Consider the following 12,818-nt stretch of genomic DNA (forward strand, 5'->3'; position numbering starts at 1 on the left):
GTTGTTAGCTTTGTAGAGGATTTGTATCTGGAAGCATTGAAGGACTTTTCTTTTTGGAAGCAACATAATGTGTTGGTATAGAAGTAAAAACAGCTCAGATCTGCCACTAAATTAAAATCCTGACAGATACTTATTTTTAGCCTCTGTTCTCTTCCAGGTACATTACCCATATTTTCTGTGTCCTTGTTTCTTACAGGTATGCTGGAGCAATGGAAAGATTGCAGGCAGAGACTGAGCTTATTAATAGGGTAAACAGTACTTACCTTGTGAGGCACCGGACCAAAGAGTCGGGAGAATATGCAATTAGCATTAAGTAAGTAGGACAAGTACTTCTACAGAAATAGATTTCCTGTTTTCATAATTGCATAGACCATCTGACATGTATAACACTGAAGTCGAAAATCAAGGTTCTAATTACAGTAGGAATAATGCGTCTATCTAGACAGTTCATTAATACTTGAAAATATCTGTTAGAAAAACAGTATTAAATGTTATAGGCTGCTAATTGGCATATTAGATTTCTTTCATAACATTGTATTTTGGTGACTTGATGTGTGTATGTTTTTAGTAAATTCTAAATTACTAGATTTTGTTTCATTTTGTCTTCCTATATTCTCCAACGAAACTTACTAAACAAATTGAACATAATGATTGGTTATATGTAATCCCCCCTTCTCACTTCAAGTATTGGTTGTATCTTCAACCAATCTAGTAAATATATTTTGTTAATTAGCTGTCACCAGTGTATTGGCATAGGTATATATTTTGTCTTCAGAATTAATTCCTATAATGTTATTGGGGCATGCCCTCTGGTAATTATTGATTTCTACTGATTAAAAACACATTTATATTCATAAGTTATTCATTGCCCACAGGTACAATAATGAAGCAAAGCACATCAAGATTTTAACAAGAGATGGTTTTTTTCACATTGCAGAAAATAGAAAATTTAAAAGTTTAATGGTAAGCATTGATTAGTTCTTTTCAATCTGTGGTTCTTAGTTTTCTCTTATTAGATAGGTCAGTTTAATTCTATACTTTCTTGGAAATTTTATTCACTGAAAAGATGTTTAAAGATAATCATATAATTTTTCAGTAGATCCTGGAAATTCTAATTTTAAGAATCCCAATTGTTTTATAATCTAAATTTGCAGGTTTTAGGTATTTCAGAGTCGACACGATTTATGACCCAGAGTAATAGACAAATTCAAATACAATCAACTTTGAGTAATTTGTGAGTTTCGCCTAGTGTTTGATGAAACACAGCAAATGTTTAATATGCTTCTCTTCCCTCATCTTCCATCCTCTGTCTCTGTCTCCTCCTTCAAGCAGAGGAAGGGGTTTTAAATTATAACATAGAAAATTGTAATTGGTAAAATACTTCTCACATTTAGGTTTCTTTAATACAAAATGCAATATTATGTCAAATGGAGAAAATTCAGATACTTTCTGCTACTTTATCTATGCTGTGGTTCTCCTTCATCATCTTAGACAATTAAACATTAACAGGGTAACATTTTTACCATATAACAATTAATATTTCACAGGAACTTTGTAAATTGAAATAACATATTGTTACCAAGTTGCTTCGAATGAACAAAGATTATTTTAATAATTTCTACAATTAAAAACATTATAACAATTTTATTAGTGAATAAGAATATTACATCTATATCATATAAACAACGCAGAGATGTCATTATATGTGCATTGCTGATAGTAAAATGTTCATACTTCCTTAAAAGTGGTCTCAAGTCTGCTTCTCAAGTTTGAGAGTTTCTTGACGTAATGAAGAATTTGGATATAGAACGTAAGATGTATTTGTAGCGCTCCACTAAGTACTTTGAGTAACAATGGGGAAGGGCCATTCATTGACTGAACTATCAATCAAATAATACATACTGCATCCTTCCGGAAAACATCTTAAAGTACTTTGCAGATGTTAACATTAAAGTTAAAGCTGAGTGTAAGAGAGCTTTACAAAATGGACCAGCTTGAAAGCCTTCTAAAAATTTAGAACTGCTTCAAGACAGGAATCGGTGTTTTAAAGACATTGAAGCATCTGGAGTTGAAAGAAAAGGAAGAAGACCTCTTCGGGCAGAGATACCCCATTCCCAATCCAAAAAGCTAAGGATGGGCAGCAAGATCATGTCCTGGAAAATGTAAAGCCTGTCAGACTGATAACCACGACCCAGGCGTCTTCCCTGCTGGGAGTGGCTTATGTTCTGTTGGAAAGAACAGGCTGTGCACACAGAAAACTGGGCCCGAGGAGGTTATTTCTAAAATGAAAACCTAGGAGGCAGGTAGCAAGTGGAAGCAGAAATAATGAATGACAGCTCCGGCTGAGGCATGATAAAAGCATGCAAGGGGGGCTCCTCATCCCTGCAAGACACACCAGCTTGAGTGTGCACCCCCAGAACTTCCGTGGATGGTAATGAGCCTGCACCACGGTGTTATAGCTAATACGAGGCTTAAAAAAAGGCCAAAGGGCCAAGATGATTGCCAGCCTTTGAGAGTAACAAAAGGAACTCCCATCACAGGAGACAAAGAGGATGAAAGGAGTCGTCCCGGGAAAGGGCCAATCAATTCCGCTTTTGTGTCACCTGGGGTCAGCTCAAGAAAGGTCTTCAGCCGCTGAAGTTAGGTATGAAAAGCCGGTGTTACCATGTGACCTGGGTTAGTGGACACAGACCCTTGAGTTATTATCTGCACGAAAAGCAACAGAGGTCCAGAATTCAAATAATTGGTATCAGACAGCAGTAAAAGTTTCTGCAGTAATAGTTTGGAAATGAAATTAAAAGTACTTGTCACAGAGCAAAAATAAGCTACCCTAAGACGTGTGTGTGTAAAATATCAGAAGTCCCACTGCTAGAGACACATACATATTTGTTCCTCCATATCTGGGGCTCTTTTATAAAGAAGCACATATCGCGGTAGGTTAAAGGGAGGGAATTAAGAATTAATAGCAAAACTACAATGAAACTACAAAACATTAACAGAAGGATATACAGTCATACTGGAAAACCACATTTCGATCAATGACAGACCACGTGTACAACAGCGGTCCCATAAAATTAAAATGGAGCTGAAAATTTTCTATCACCTAGTGACCTTGTAGCCATCCCAATGTAGTGGAACGCGTTCCTCACGTGTTGGTGGTGATGCTGGTGTAAACAAACCAGCTGCACTGCCAGCCGCGTAGAAGTATAGCACATACAGTTATGCACAGTACATAATACTTGATAGTGACCGTAAACAACTATGGTACAGGTTTGTGCTATGCTTTTTATTGTTATTTTAGAGTGTGCTCTTTCTACTTAAAAACTGTTTGCTGCTTAACGATATGCCGCGTTATGCTGGCGGCAGCCTCATTCATACCGAGTCTCTCGATTGCATCTCTTTCTCGTGTGTGGTTTAATCTCATGTTGTTTTGCTCATCAAGGCCCCTCAGCGTTAGCATGACGAAATCGCCTAAGGATGCATTTTGCAGGATGTATCCCGGGTCAGTAAGTGACTCATGACTATAATTGTAAAAAGGAAGAAAGACAAAGAATTGAAAAATCTCAGTCTTAGATAACTACTTTTGTCAGTTTTAGCAAATGACTGTAAAAAATGCTGAAGAGGCCGTCGAACTGGTTGGAGCTGCCCTTGCTCTTTGTTTCTGTTCATTTGTTGAACAAATTTAGGTCGAGTCCTGACTGTGTGAAATTACTGTTTTTGCAGAATTCGAAAAAGACTCCACTGTTCTGAAAATGCTTTTAAATTATAACATTCATCTGCACCCAGAACCTCACAATAGTGCTGTCCTTTGAACCTATACTGGGAAGGGCCATGGAGAAGGGATGGCTCCCGTCAGTGCCAGCCACTTGGGAAGGAAGGAGAGGGTTGACAGGCACTGTTGCCTTTACTCTGGCCATGCAAGATTTCACTGAACCAGCATCACACAACTTCAGGGAGTCCCCTTTTATCATGTTGGTGGCCAATAACACAATTCTCATTATAAGTAACTAGGGTCTGTGGTTTTGAGTTGTTTCCTTGTAATAGTTTAGGTATCTCTCCCATCTGTTGGTGCTGAGGTTACATTCTTCTACCTATGAAAATCATTAGTGCCTGGAATTATGTTTTAATTTGAAAAGGCTGTAAAACACAACCAAACTCCAGAACTGGTTTTAAATTAGCCAGTTTCTCCAAGAGAAGATTAGCATTAGGCGGTTGTGAGCTAACCGTTTTTTTCCCTTGGGTTTCAGTAGCTTGGTTAATCAAAATCTTTTTTTTTTGTCTTAGTCATTAAATTCAAATTCTAAATGAATTTCTGTATCCAGATTATAAGGCATTAATTTTGTTCTAATTTTCATGTATGCCAGACAATCTATGTCCAAATGCTGTTTATAAATCATCTCCATTGCCTGTTTCCTTGGTAATTGGAACGACTGGCTCTCACTCATTATTTTTTAGAGAGACTTGAAATGTTGACACTCCTGTGTCAGCGTGAGATAAGGAAAGCTTAGCGTTTCTTTTGTTTAGCGGCTCCTTATTCCCTTGTAGTACCTGAAGGTCAATGACTGCTAAAGCAGGGGCGAATTAGACTAAAATACGGAAAGGTATAAATTGGAAAAGATCCACAGTGACACTATTTAATTCTGTCTGGTTAGAAACGTGTAGGTCGATGTACTCTCATAAAACTGTAAAAATGGAACTAAAGTGTCTTCCACGCTTAGTGAAGTGTTCAGGAAGTATTCTTTGCACCTTACTAATTCACATGACCCCAGGCCTTGGAAAAGTCATTTTTTTCTTCCATAAAATTTAGAGGTGGGTAAGGTAGCAAATGATCCCCAAGTCCTTTCCAGTATGATAATTCTAGGGTTTCTGGCCAACTTCACATAAACTTTAATTCATACTGATTCATAATATAATACATAAAAAAATCTGTATAACCTATAACAAAATTACATTGAAGGTCAAAGTTATTAGGTTCTAATAACTTTTGGGTTTATTTTTGTATTTTTGCTAAAGGAAAGAGCACATTTTTCCCAGTTTAAATTATATGTCTAGAAGGACAATTCTCTGGTATCATTTCCATTAGCAACACAATATATATGTGTACAGTTCTCTCAGAGACATTACAAAATTTTGCCTTTTATTTAAAAAAAAAAAAAAGAAATAGTACTATTGGTCTCTAGAATATAATTCCAGATCTTGCCTTTGAAACCATGCTAAAAATCAGGATAAGACAAATGCCATATTCTGATCATTGAAGCCATTTTGAGGACATAAATTTTTACCGGGTATTTTGTCTCTTTTTTTCCAAGTTGGTCAGATTCCAGATTCCTTTGCTTTGTCAAGGATCCCTGTAATCTGGATCCAAGGAAGGAAAAAAAAATATATATATATGTATATTTTAAAGTTATGGGTATAACTTGTATAAAAGTCTAGCATCTCAGGTCTAAGCAAACCGAGTGCCTGGTGCATCATGGACGCTTGGCAGATGCTCTTTGCCCTTCGCCTCCCTTTCTGAGTGCTTGCGGCTGCCGGGGACTGTTTGCAAATAGCGTCGTTAAGAGCACACTCTGGAGACAGATTCTGGCCATATTAGTCTTTGCACAAACTGATTAACCTCACTGAGACTTGAGCATCAATGGAGACAAGGCCTCTCTCTTGTTTCTTGTGTGAAGATGATGAGAAACTATGCAAAAACCCTGATAGGTGAGATAGTGGTAGCTGTTAACGATATTCACAAGTACCTGGTACTTTACACATTACCGTGAAATGGTTTGTTACCCCGTTTTACAGATGTAGGAGCTGAAAAATCTCCATTTGCTTTACCCACTGCTTCAGCCCAACCATGCTGCTGTTAGTCTGTGAATGTGTTCTTCCTCATCTTATGCCTCTTCCCAGCCTGACTGCTCTACTTAAAATAATCCTTTCCTCCTTCCTGGCTTTTGAAATTATAAGCCAAGCTATAAGCTATCTTCGTCGTGAAATCTTCCCTTATCCTGCCCACGGGACTCACAAAAGGAAATTCTGTCTTGTCTTCGAACTCTCTGGAAACCCCTCACTCTCCTAGAGGGAAGGGCCTTATCTTCATAATCTTGGTGACCCCTGGAGCTCCCCGCACAGCTCATCTCAGTTCAGTCATAAATGATGAATAAATCATTGAAGAATCTCTTTTTCTTCACTCGGGTGATTTTTGGCCCAGCCGATTTGTGTTTGGGGACTTTAAACATAACTATCGAATGAAGGTATTAAGTTGATATCAGTATGATTTTTTTTTTTTAGAAGAATTGTTTTTATACTGTTTTTAAACAGTAGTGCTGTAATTAGGTTAAAAATGATTTTGCTTTTATTTTAATTTCAGGTATTTGCGAGCAACGTTATATCTACAGTACTCATGATAATACACATTTTTTTTATTTCGAATTATTATTTAATTTCTGTTTAAAGTAGAGGGATTTAGATTTGTGCAAAATCTATGAAACCAACATCTCAAAAGAAATTTCCTGAAATTTTAGTATGAAAGGTAGTGAGAGGTTATTGTATTGGGCTTGGATGTAATGAAGGTCGTTTAGGTATTAGAGAAAATTAGAAAGCACTACGACTTGACCTCTGAAAGCACCAGAGGTCATGCAGAGCTGTAGGACGGGCACTGACACGTCTTCGTAAGCCAGAAACAATGTCAAGTAGCATTTGTGGTTTATCAGCTCTGGTTTCCCATGGAAAAGTATGTTTAGATTCAAGTGTGTTTCTCTGTGATGCTGAAAGAAAATGCAGGAAACTAGAAATTGCTATATATTCAGCAAACAGCTGTTCCCTTTATTTTTGTTTAGAAAGGCAAGTATTTCATACATAAGAACAATAATTACCGTTCTGGAATATAGGTTTAGAATGGTTTCTTTTCACTTACCACATCTGACTAAAGACTAACAGGATGTTAGTAACAAGCACAATTACTAGGTATGTACATCTACACAGCAGGGAACAATTATTATTTTTCCATATACATATGGAAGTTTTAGCATTGAATCAATCGCCCTTATATGTATAAACTTATGTCAGGGAGTTCATGTGTTTGAGAGTAGAGCTATTTTCATCAGAAGTAATCTTTCATTCTTTTTTTCCTAAAGGAACTTGTGGAGTATTACAAGCATCATTCTCTTAAGGAAGGGTTCAGAACCCTTGATACAACTCTGCAGTTTCCATACAAGGAGCCAGAACATGCAGCTGGACAGAGGGGTAGCAGAACAGGCAACAGCTGTGAGTATCGTCATTTGGAACGCAACTTGCGGTCACTTAAGCGTCAGCGGCACAATAATACTAAACATCTTTATTCCAAATTTCGAAATATAACCAATTAATAGGCTAATGCATTTAGCAAGGAATTTTTCCAGCTAAGCAGGATCAGATGGACCAACAGGTTTATGACTATGTTGAGATATGATTCTTTGTGCCAAATCGAAAATCATGTTTACATTCAGAAATTCATCAGAAATGTAAAGGGTCTGTTTATATGTAAGTGTTGAAATTAGCAAACTCTTTTTAACTTACGCATGTTTGTGGTCATTATGCTATTTGAGTAACAGTATTTAGGTAAGGCTGGTGGACAGCTCTCCCATCTAGCCTACTGTCCCAAGTCTGCTTATGGTTCTAATTCGGTGATTACTTTTGGAGTTTTTAAATGACTAAATCATGTTTCCTCTGACATCAATATTTCTATAAGTGTTATACTTTAGCCACTTTCTTTCAGAATGAGCACTGTGCCACAATTATTCATCAAAGATTTGCACACAAACCAAAAGCCTGATACAGTTTGAGTGAGAGTTCAAGTCAAAAGCTTTTTTCTCATCACCTTTTAATGTCATGTAATCTTCCTAAAGGTAGATACAGCCGGTAAAGAGAACATCATGATGAAAGATGTTGTGAATAAAATGTGATTTTATTCTCTTATTTTGATATCATTAAAAAAAATGTTTTGGAGGAGAAATGAATACAATTTTATTACTCTTAGAATCCTTAGCCTAAGCAAAATTGGAATATCTAGTGGCATTTCAAAAAGAATCTGCATCAGTGTTATGTAACCTCAGCTTTTCCCCCCCTAAAAGCAGAAACTGAGAGGGAGACAGATATAGTTCAGGGCTCAAACATCGGTAAAATTTCTTACACTTTGTATAAGTAAATATACAAGTAATTTGTCACATCAACTGTTTTTTTTTTTTTTAATTGAATAACTTAATAGCTGTTCTCTTCACAGGATCAGTGATAAATGACTAAGCTTAAGCAGTGAAAGTAGTCAGAGCATACTCTATGTCGAAACTAAACACTTATTAAAAGTTATTTTTCTATTTTTTGGTCCAGTGTTACCCAATTATGTTAGATTCTCGTGTAGGCTGAGGAGTTTCGTGTTTTTATATATGGCGATTGGAGAAGTTATCACCATTAAGTGACAGGAAAGAGGGGAGGGAGTGAGCACTCCAGTCAGCAGCAGAGGCACAAGGTCTGCCCTCCAAGACCCCTCGGTCACTACCCTGTGACAGGGTTGAAATCCTCGGTCGCTTTGTGGCTCTCTCCCAACGTTTTATTATTTGCTGCTGATTTTGTATAAATTAGGTATTTTGTACGACAGTGGGTATTTTATAAATGGAAACTACAGCGGGATGGACCACTGAGATGGAACGAGGTGCCCCATGTAAAGCATTTAGTGCAGTGCGGCACGAGCCAGCACTGCCCGGGAGGCAGCTGCTACGACTCTGCCACTTCAGCCACTTAGCTTTCACCACCACCGAGGCAGGACAGGGCAGATTTCCCCCGGGTCCCGAGTCGGGGGCAGGGAGACCGAGCCCTGCACGAGAGAAGAAGAGGGTCCTCTGGCGAGCCGTGAGACTTTATTTTTGCCTTGGGAATGGTCGTAGGAGTGTTTTCAAGAGGGATGAAAAGGAGCGAGGAGCGAGCAGAGGAAGACTCGGGCACAGCGGTAAGCGCTGTGCCTTCCTGGAAACTGTGCAGTGACTCCGTGGAAGATGCCCTATGAGTCTGTGGCCCCCGTGTAGAATCACCTTCCTTTCCCAAAATGGCACAGCAGACTCACCTGAGACTGCTTCAGGTGCTGCTTCAGGTACACCTGTGGGCTCATGCTTGAAGGGCACTGAATTGACTTTTTGCCTTTCTTGCTCTGTGATAAGCATTTGATGATTATTTTCAGGTTTGCTGCTGAGTAGCCGTCTGACCTTAGGCAAGTCACTTGTCTGGGCCTCAGTTTTCTCATCTGATGAAGGAGGAATGAGATTAGCTATTATATATTCTTTTACACATAGCATCTTAGTATTCGTGAGAGAAGGAAGTAAAGTAAGTAGAATGTTAATAGCCCAATAACACTAGGAAAAGTCACGCAGTTCGCTCTTTCATGACCCATAAACAGACCTCAGACATTTTCCCAAGTTCTTATTTATGGAGACTTGTAGGACCACAGACTAGACTTAGCTAATTAAAAGAAAAAAGTTGGTTATTATTATATTTAGATAATCTCAAGGTATCTTCTCACAAGAACGTCTTAATTACAAAAGGAGAGAGAGAAGCAACGTGACCGAGTGATCACAGTCGGCATCGTCAGTCACGGGACAAGTAGCCTTCGTGCGCATCCTGATGTGGTTCCCTGAGCTCTCACCACCACTGTGGTCGCGTTCCTGTTCCTCAGGTGCATAATCTGAGTCATTGGGAGGAGACATCAGACAAACCACATTGAAGGACATTCTACAAAACCGTTGGCTTGTGCTCTTCAAAAGTGTCAATGTCACAAAAGACAAAGACTCAGGAAGTGTTTCAGGTTGGATGAGAGACCTGAGAGACAGGACAGCAGGATGCAGCGTGTGATCCTGGATCGAAACCTGGCAGAAAAAAAAAATATGTATTTTTGCTATAAAGGACACGCACGAGACAATTAACAAGTTCTGAATAAGTTTCTAGACCAAGTAGTAGTATTTTTTGCTTTTGATGATTGTACTGTGACTATAAAAGAAAAAAGGGCCTTTGTTTTTAGGAATTACACGCTGAAGTGTTTAGAGATACAGGGCATTATGTCTGCAACGTGTTCTAAAATGCTTCAGGAAATACACAGAAATCGATAAAGCAAAATAGTAAAACGTTATCATTTGAGGAGTTTAAAAGTATACAGGAACTTTTTGTATTATTCTTGCTACTTCTTTAAAAGTCTGAATTACGTCGGGTTTAAAAGTTTGGAAATCTGGAGATGATCCCATTAGCTAAATACGTCTAACAGAATTAGGAGAGAATGGCAGCCTCCTTCTTTCTCACCTCGGGGTGCAGGGGGAGCTGGGCGTACTGATTTGGGGGTATGTAGAGCGCTGAGGAGGTCATTTTCGAAAGTTCCTTACCTGTGACCTCATTATATCTGCTTATGTATTCGTTCATTTTTTTATTCAACAAATATTTTTTTAACATTTGCCATGTGCCGGGCCCTATGCCAGATGCGAGAGTTTTAATAGTGAATAAGACAGGCAACCTGGCAGACAAGAGCAAACATAAAACAAATAACTTCATCAATAATTACACATCGTAGTAAGTCTTGTGAAGCAGGAGCACGGATGAAAGGGTGTGACCAGAGGGCGGATTTAACTGAGAGGTCCGGGAAGGACATTTTGGTGAAATGTAAAACACCTAGTGGGTGGGCGGGGCGGGGGTGTGGAGAGTAGGGAAACTTCACTGTGAAGAAGGAGCTCGTGAGAACTATAAACCGGAAGAACTTTATGTGTTTAAGGAATTGGAAGGAGGTCAGTGTGCTTGGAGCACAGTGAGTGGATTCTAATGTATGCGATGGAAATAAAGTAAAGCTGTGTAAGCAGAAAGTGAGGCGAACCGATTTACATTGTTTTTAACGGATCGCGGGCTACTCTGTGAAGAGCGGCTTGGAGGGAGGCAGGGACACAAAGAGATGAGTTAGGAACGTAGTAAAGATGTCCGTGGGAGGCGTGATGGTGGTTTGGACAAAAGTTGAGTAGTGACCATGGAGCAGGACAGTGGGCGGATCTGGATATATTCTGGAGGTCAGATTGATTGGATAAAGGAATTGGGGTAGAAGCAATGCAAGTGCGATACGCAAGTATTTGCCAGATGGTGAAACCACTGACTAACCAGGAAACAGAAGAGGTGCAGCAGGTTTAGAGAGAAGGTAATACATTCGGTTTTGCACAAAATTTTAGGTACCTTCGCATACTCAGTGGTTCAGTAGGCAGTTGGCACCATGAAGATAGAGTCTTATGAATCATTAACACTTCGTTTCATGCTTTACATAGGACATAGTATGATTTCTGTATAGGTTTAATTATTCTTTTGGCGTATCGTTCCCAGAAGCCCTACGAACCATCGTCCTTTGCTTCTTATTCTCAAATTGCACTTCACACACTACCTTTCATGAAACAGGAGCTCCGGAAGGTCTAAATAAGCAAAGTCAGAGCCTAGGGTGCATGGTGGACAAAGCAGGTGTTTAAGTGCGACATGGAGTCGATATTTGAAAAAGCGTAGAAAGATGGGTGGGCTTGAAACGAAATCTGGTCAGCATGCTCCTTTCGGTGCGCTGACAAATATCATAGTAATACTCTGAAAATTGACAAAGGCTTCTCGGGCTATTGGGACTGTAGAAATGACCTCGCAGGAAAATGTAGAAGCCAGAGCCAGGGCCTGGGCTGCTCTTCCTGGCGTGATCTGTTCTTCCCCACGGATTTTCATTTTAACTGGTGTTTTAGCACTTGGACTTAGAGGGTTTGTATAATTCCTATTTATTTAACTCAGAGTAACAACATAGCTTTCTTATTCCTGACAATTCCTGAAACATCCTGTTATGTTTTACCACTACTTATTAGTTTTATTACAGTATAAAAGTGGATAACATTTAATATCCCCTTCATACAAACTCGTCACACATCCACTTAATTTAGCTTTTACCTTCTTGCCCTTGTAATTCAAAACCCATATTCATCTGCGCTTATTTCCTGATCTTATCCTCAGTCTTTTGTCATCTCTTTCCTTAGTCATTTGGCATTTGGGTTCAAGTTGATCTAATTTTATCCTGGTAACTTAAATATTTGTTTTAATTTGATCATATTAGTTTCCTAGGGCTGCCATAAAAATTACCACAAACCGGGTGGCTTAGAACGATAGAAATTTACTCTCTCGTTCTGGAGGCCTGGACGTCTGAGATCAAGGTGTTGGCGGGGGTGGCTCCTTCTGGAAGTGCTGAGGGAGAGTCCCTTCCACGCCTCCAGCTTCTAGATGGGCCGGCAGTCCTCAGCGTCCCTCATCTAATAGACGTATCGCTCCGATCTCTGCCTGGTCTTCACGTCACCTTCTCCTCTGTGTGTCATCTCCCTTTTTCTTCTCTCATACAGACACTTGTCATTGCCTTTAGAGCCTCCTTTACTACTGGGTGATCTCATCTTGGGATTCTTACGTCTGCTAAGACCTTCTTTCCAAATAAGGTCACATCTTCAGTTTCTGAGTGGACTTATTTTTGGGGGGGGGGGGCGCCATTCTACTCACTGCCATCTTAGCATTAATTTAAAATTTTTCCATACTTATTTTAATTCTTTTTTCACCCTTTACAACTTGGCGTTATTAGAGGACTTTGCATTATTAGGGCAGACAGGCAGCCAATGGATAAGAGTTACAGGGAAAACATTACCTTAATAAAGTGAAGTGTTTCTGATGGATTGTAGCTTTCCTTCAGTGAAATGCACTCAGAGAAAAACACATCGAGCCAGAAAGTTTCCAAGAAGGATCTCCATCACCATTCTGGCCACCCTCCTATGGATGTA

At 39.2% G+C, this 12,818-nt stretch overlaps 1 protein-coding gene across 1 annotated transcript in view; it reads left to right on the top strand.

The window, feature by feature from the left end:
- VAV3 (vav guanine nucleotide exchange factor 3) overlaps positions 1-12,818 on the top strand; it is a 325,354-nt gene that overhangs the window by 300,096 nt on the left and 12,440 nt on the right. The window contains exons 21-23 of the mRNA XM_011369192.2: positions 197-313; positions 876-963; positions 7,122-7,251. Of these exons, the coding sequence (XP_011367494.1) occupies positions 197-313; positions 876-963; positions 7,122-7,251 (335 nt within the window). The remainder of the gene's footprint in view (positions 1-196; positions 314-875; positions 964-7,121; positions 7,252-12,818) is intronic.

Source organism: Pteropus vampyrus, unplaced genomic scaffold (assembly GCF_000151845.1).
Source record: "Pteropus vampyrus isolate Shadow unplaced genomic scaffold, Pvam_2.0 Scaffold6, whole genome shotgun sequence".
Classification (NCBI taxonomy): Eukaryota; Metazoa; Chordata; class Mammalia; order Chiroptera; family Pteropodidae; genus Pteropus; species Pteropus vampyrus.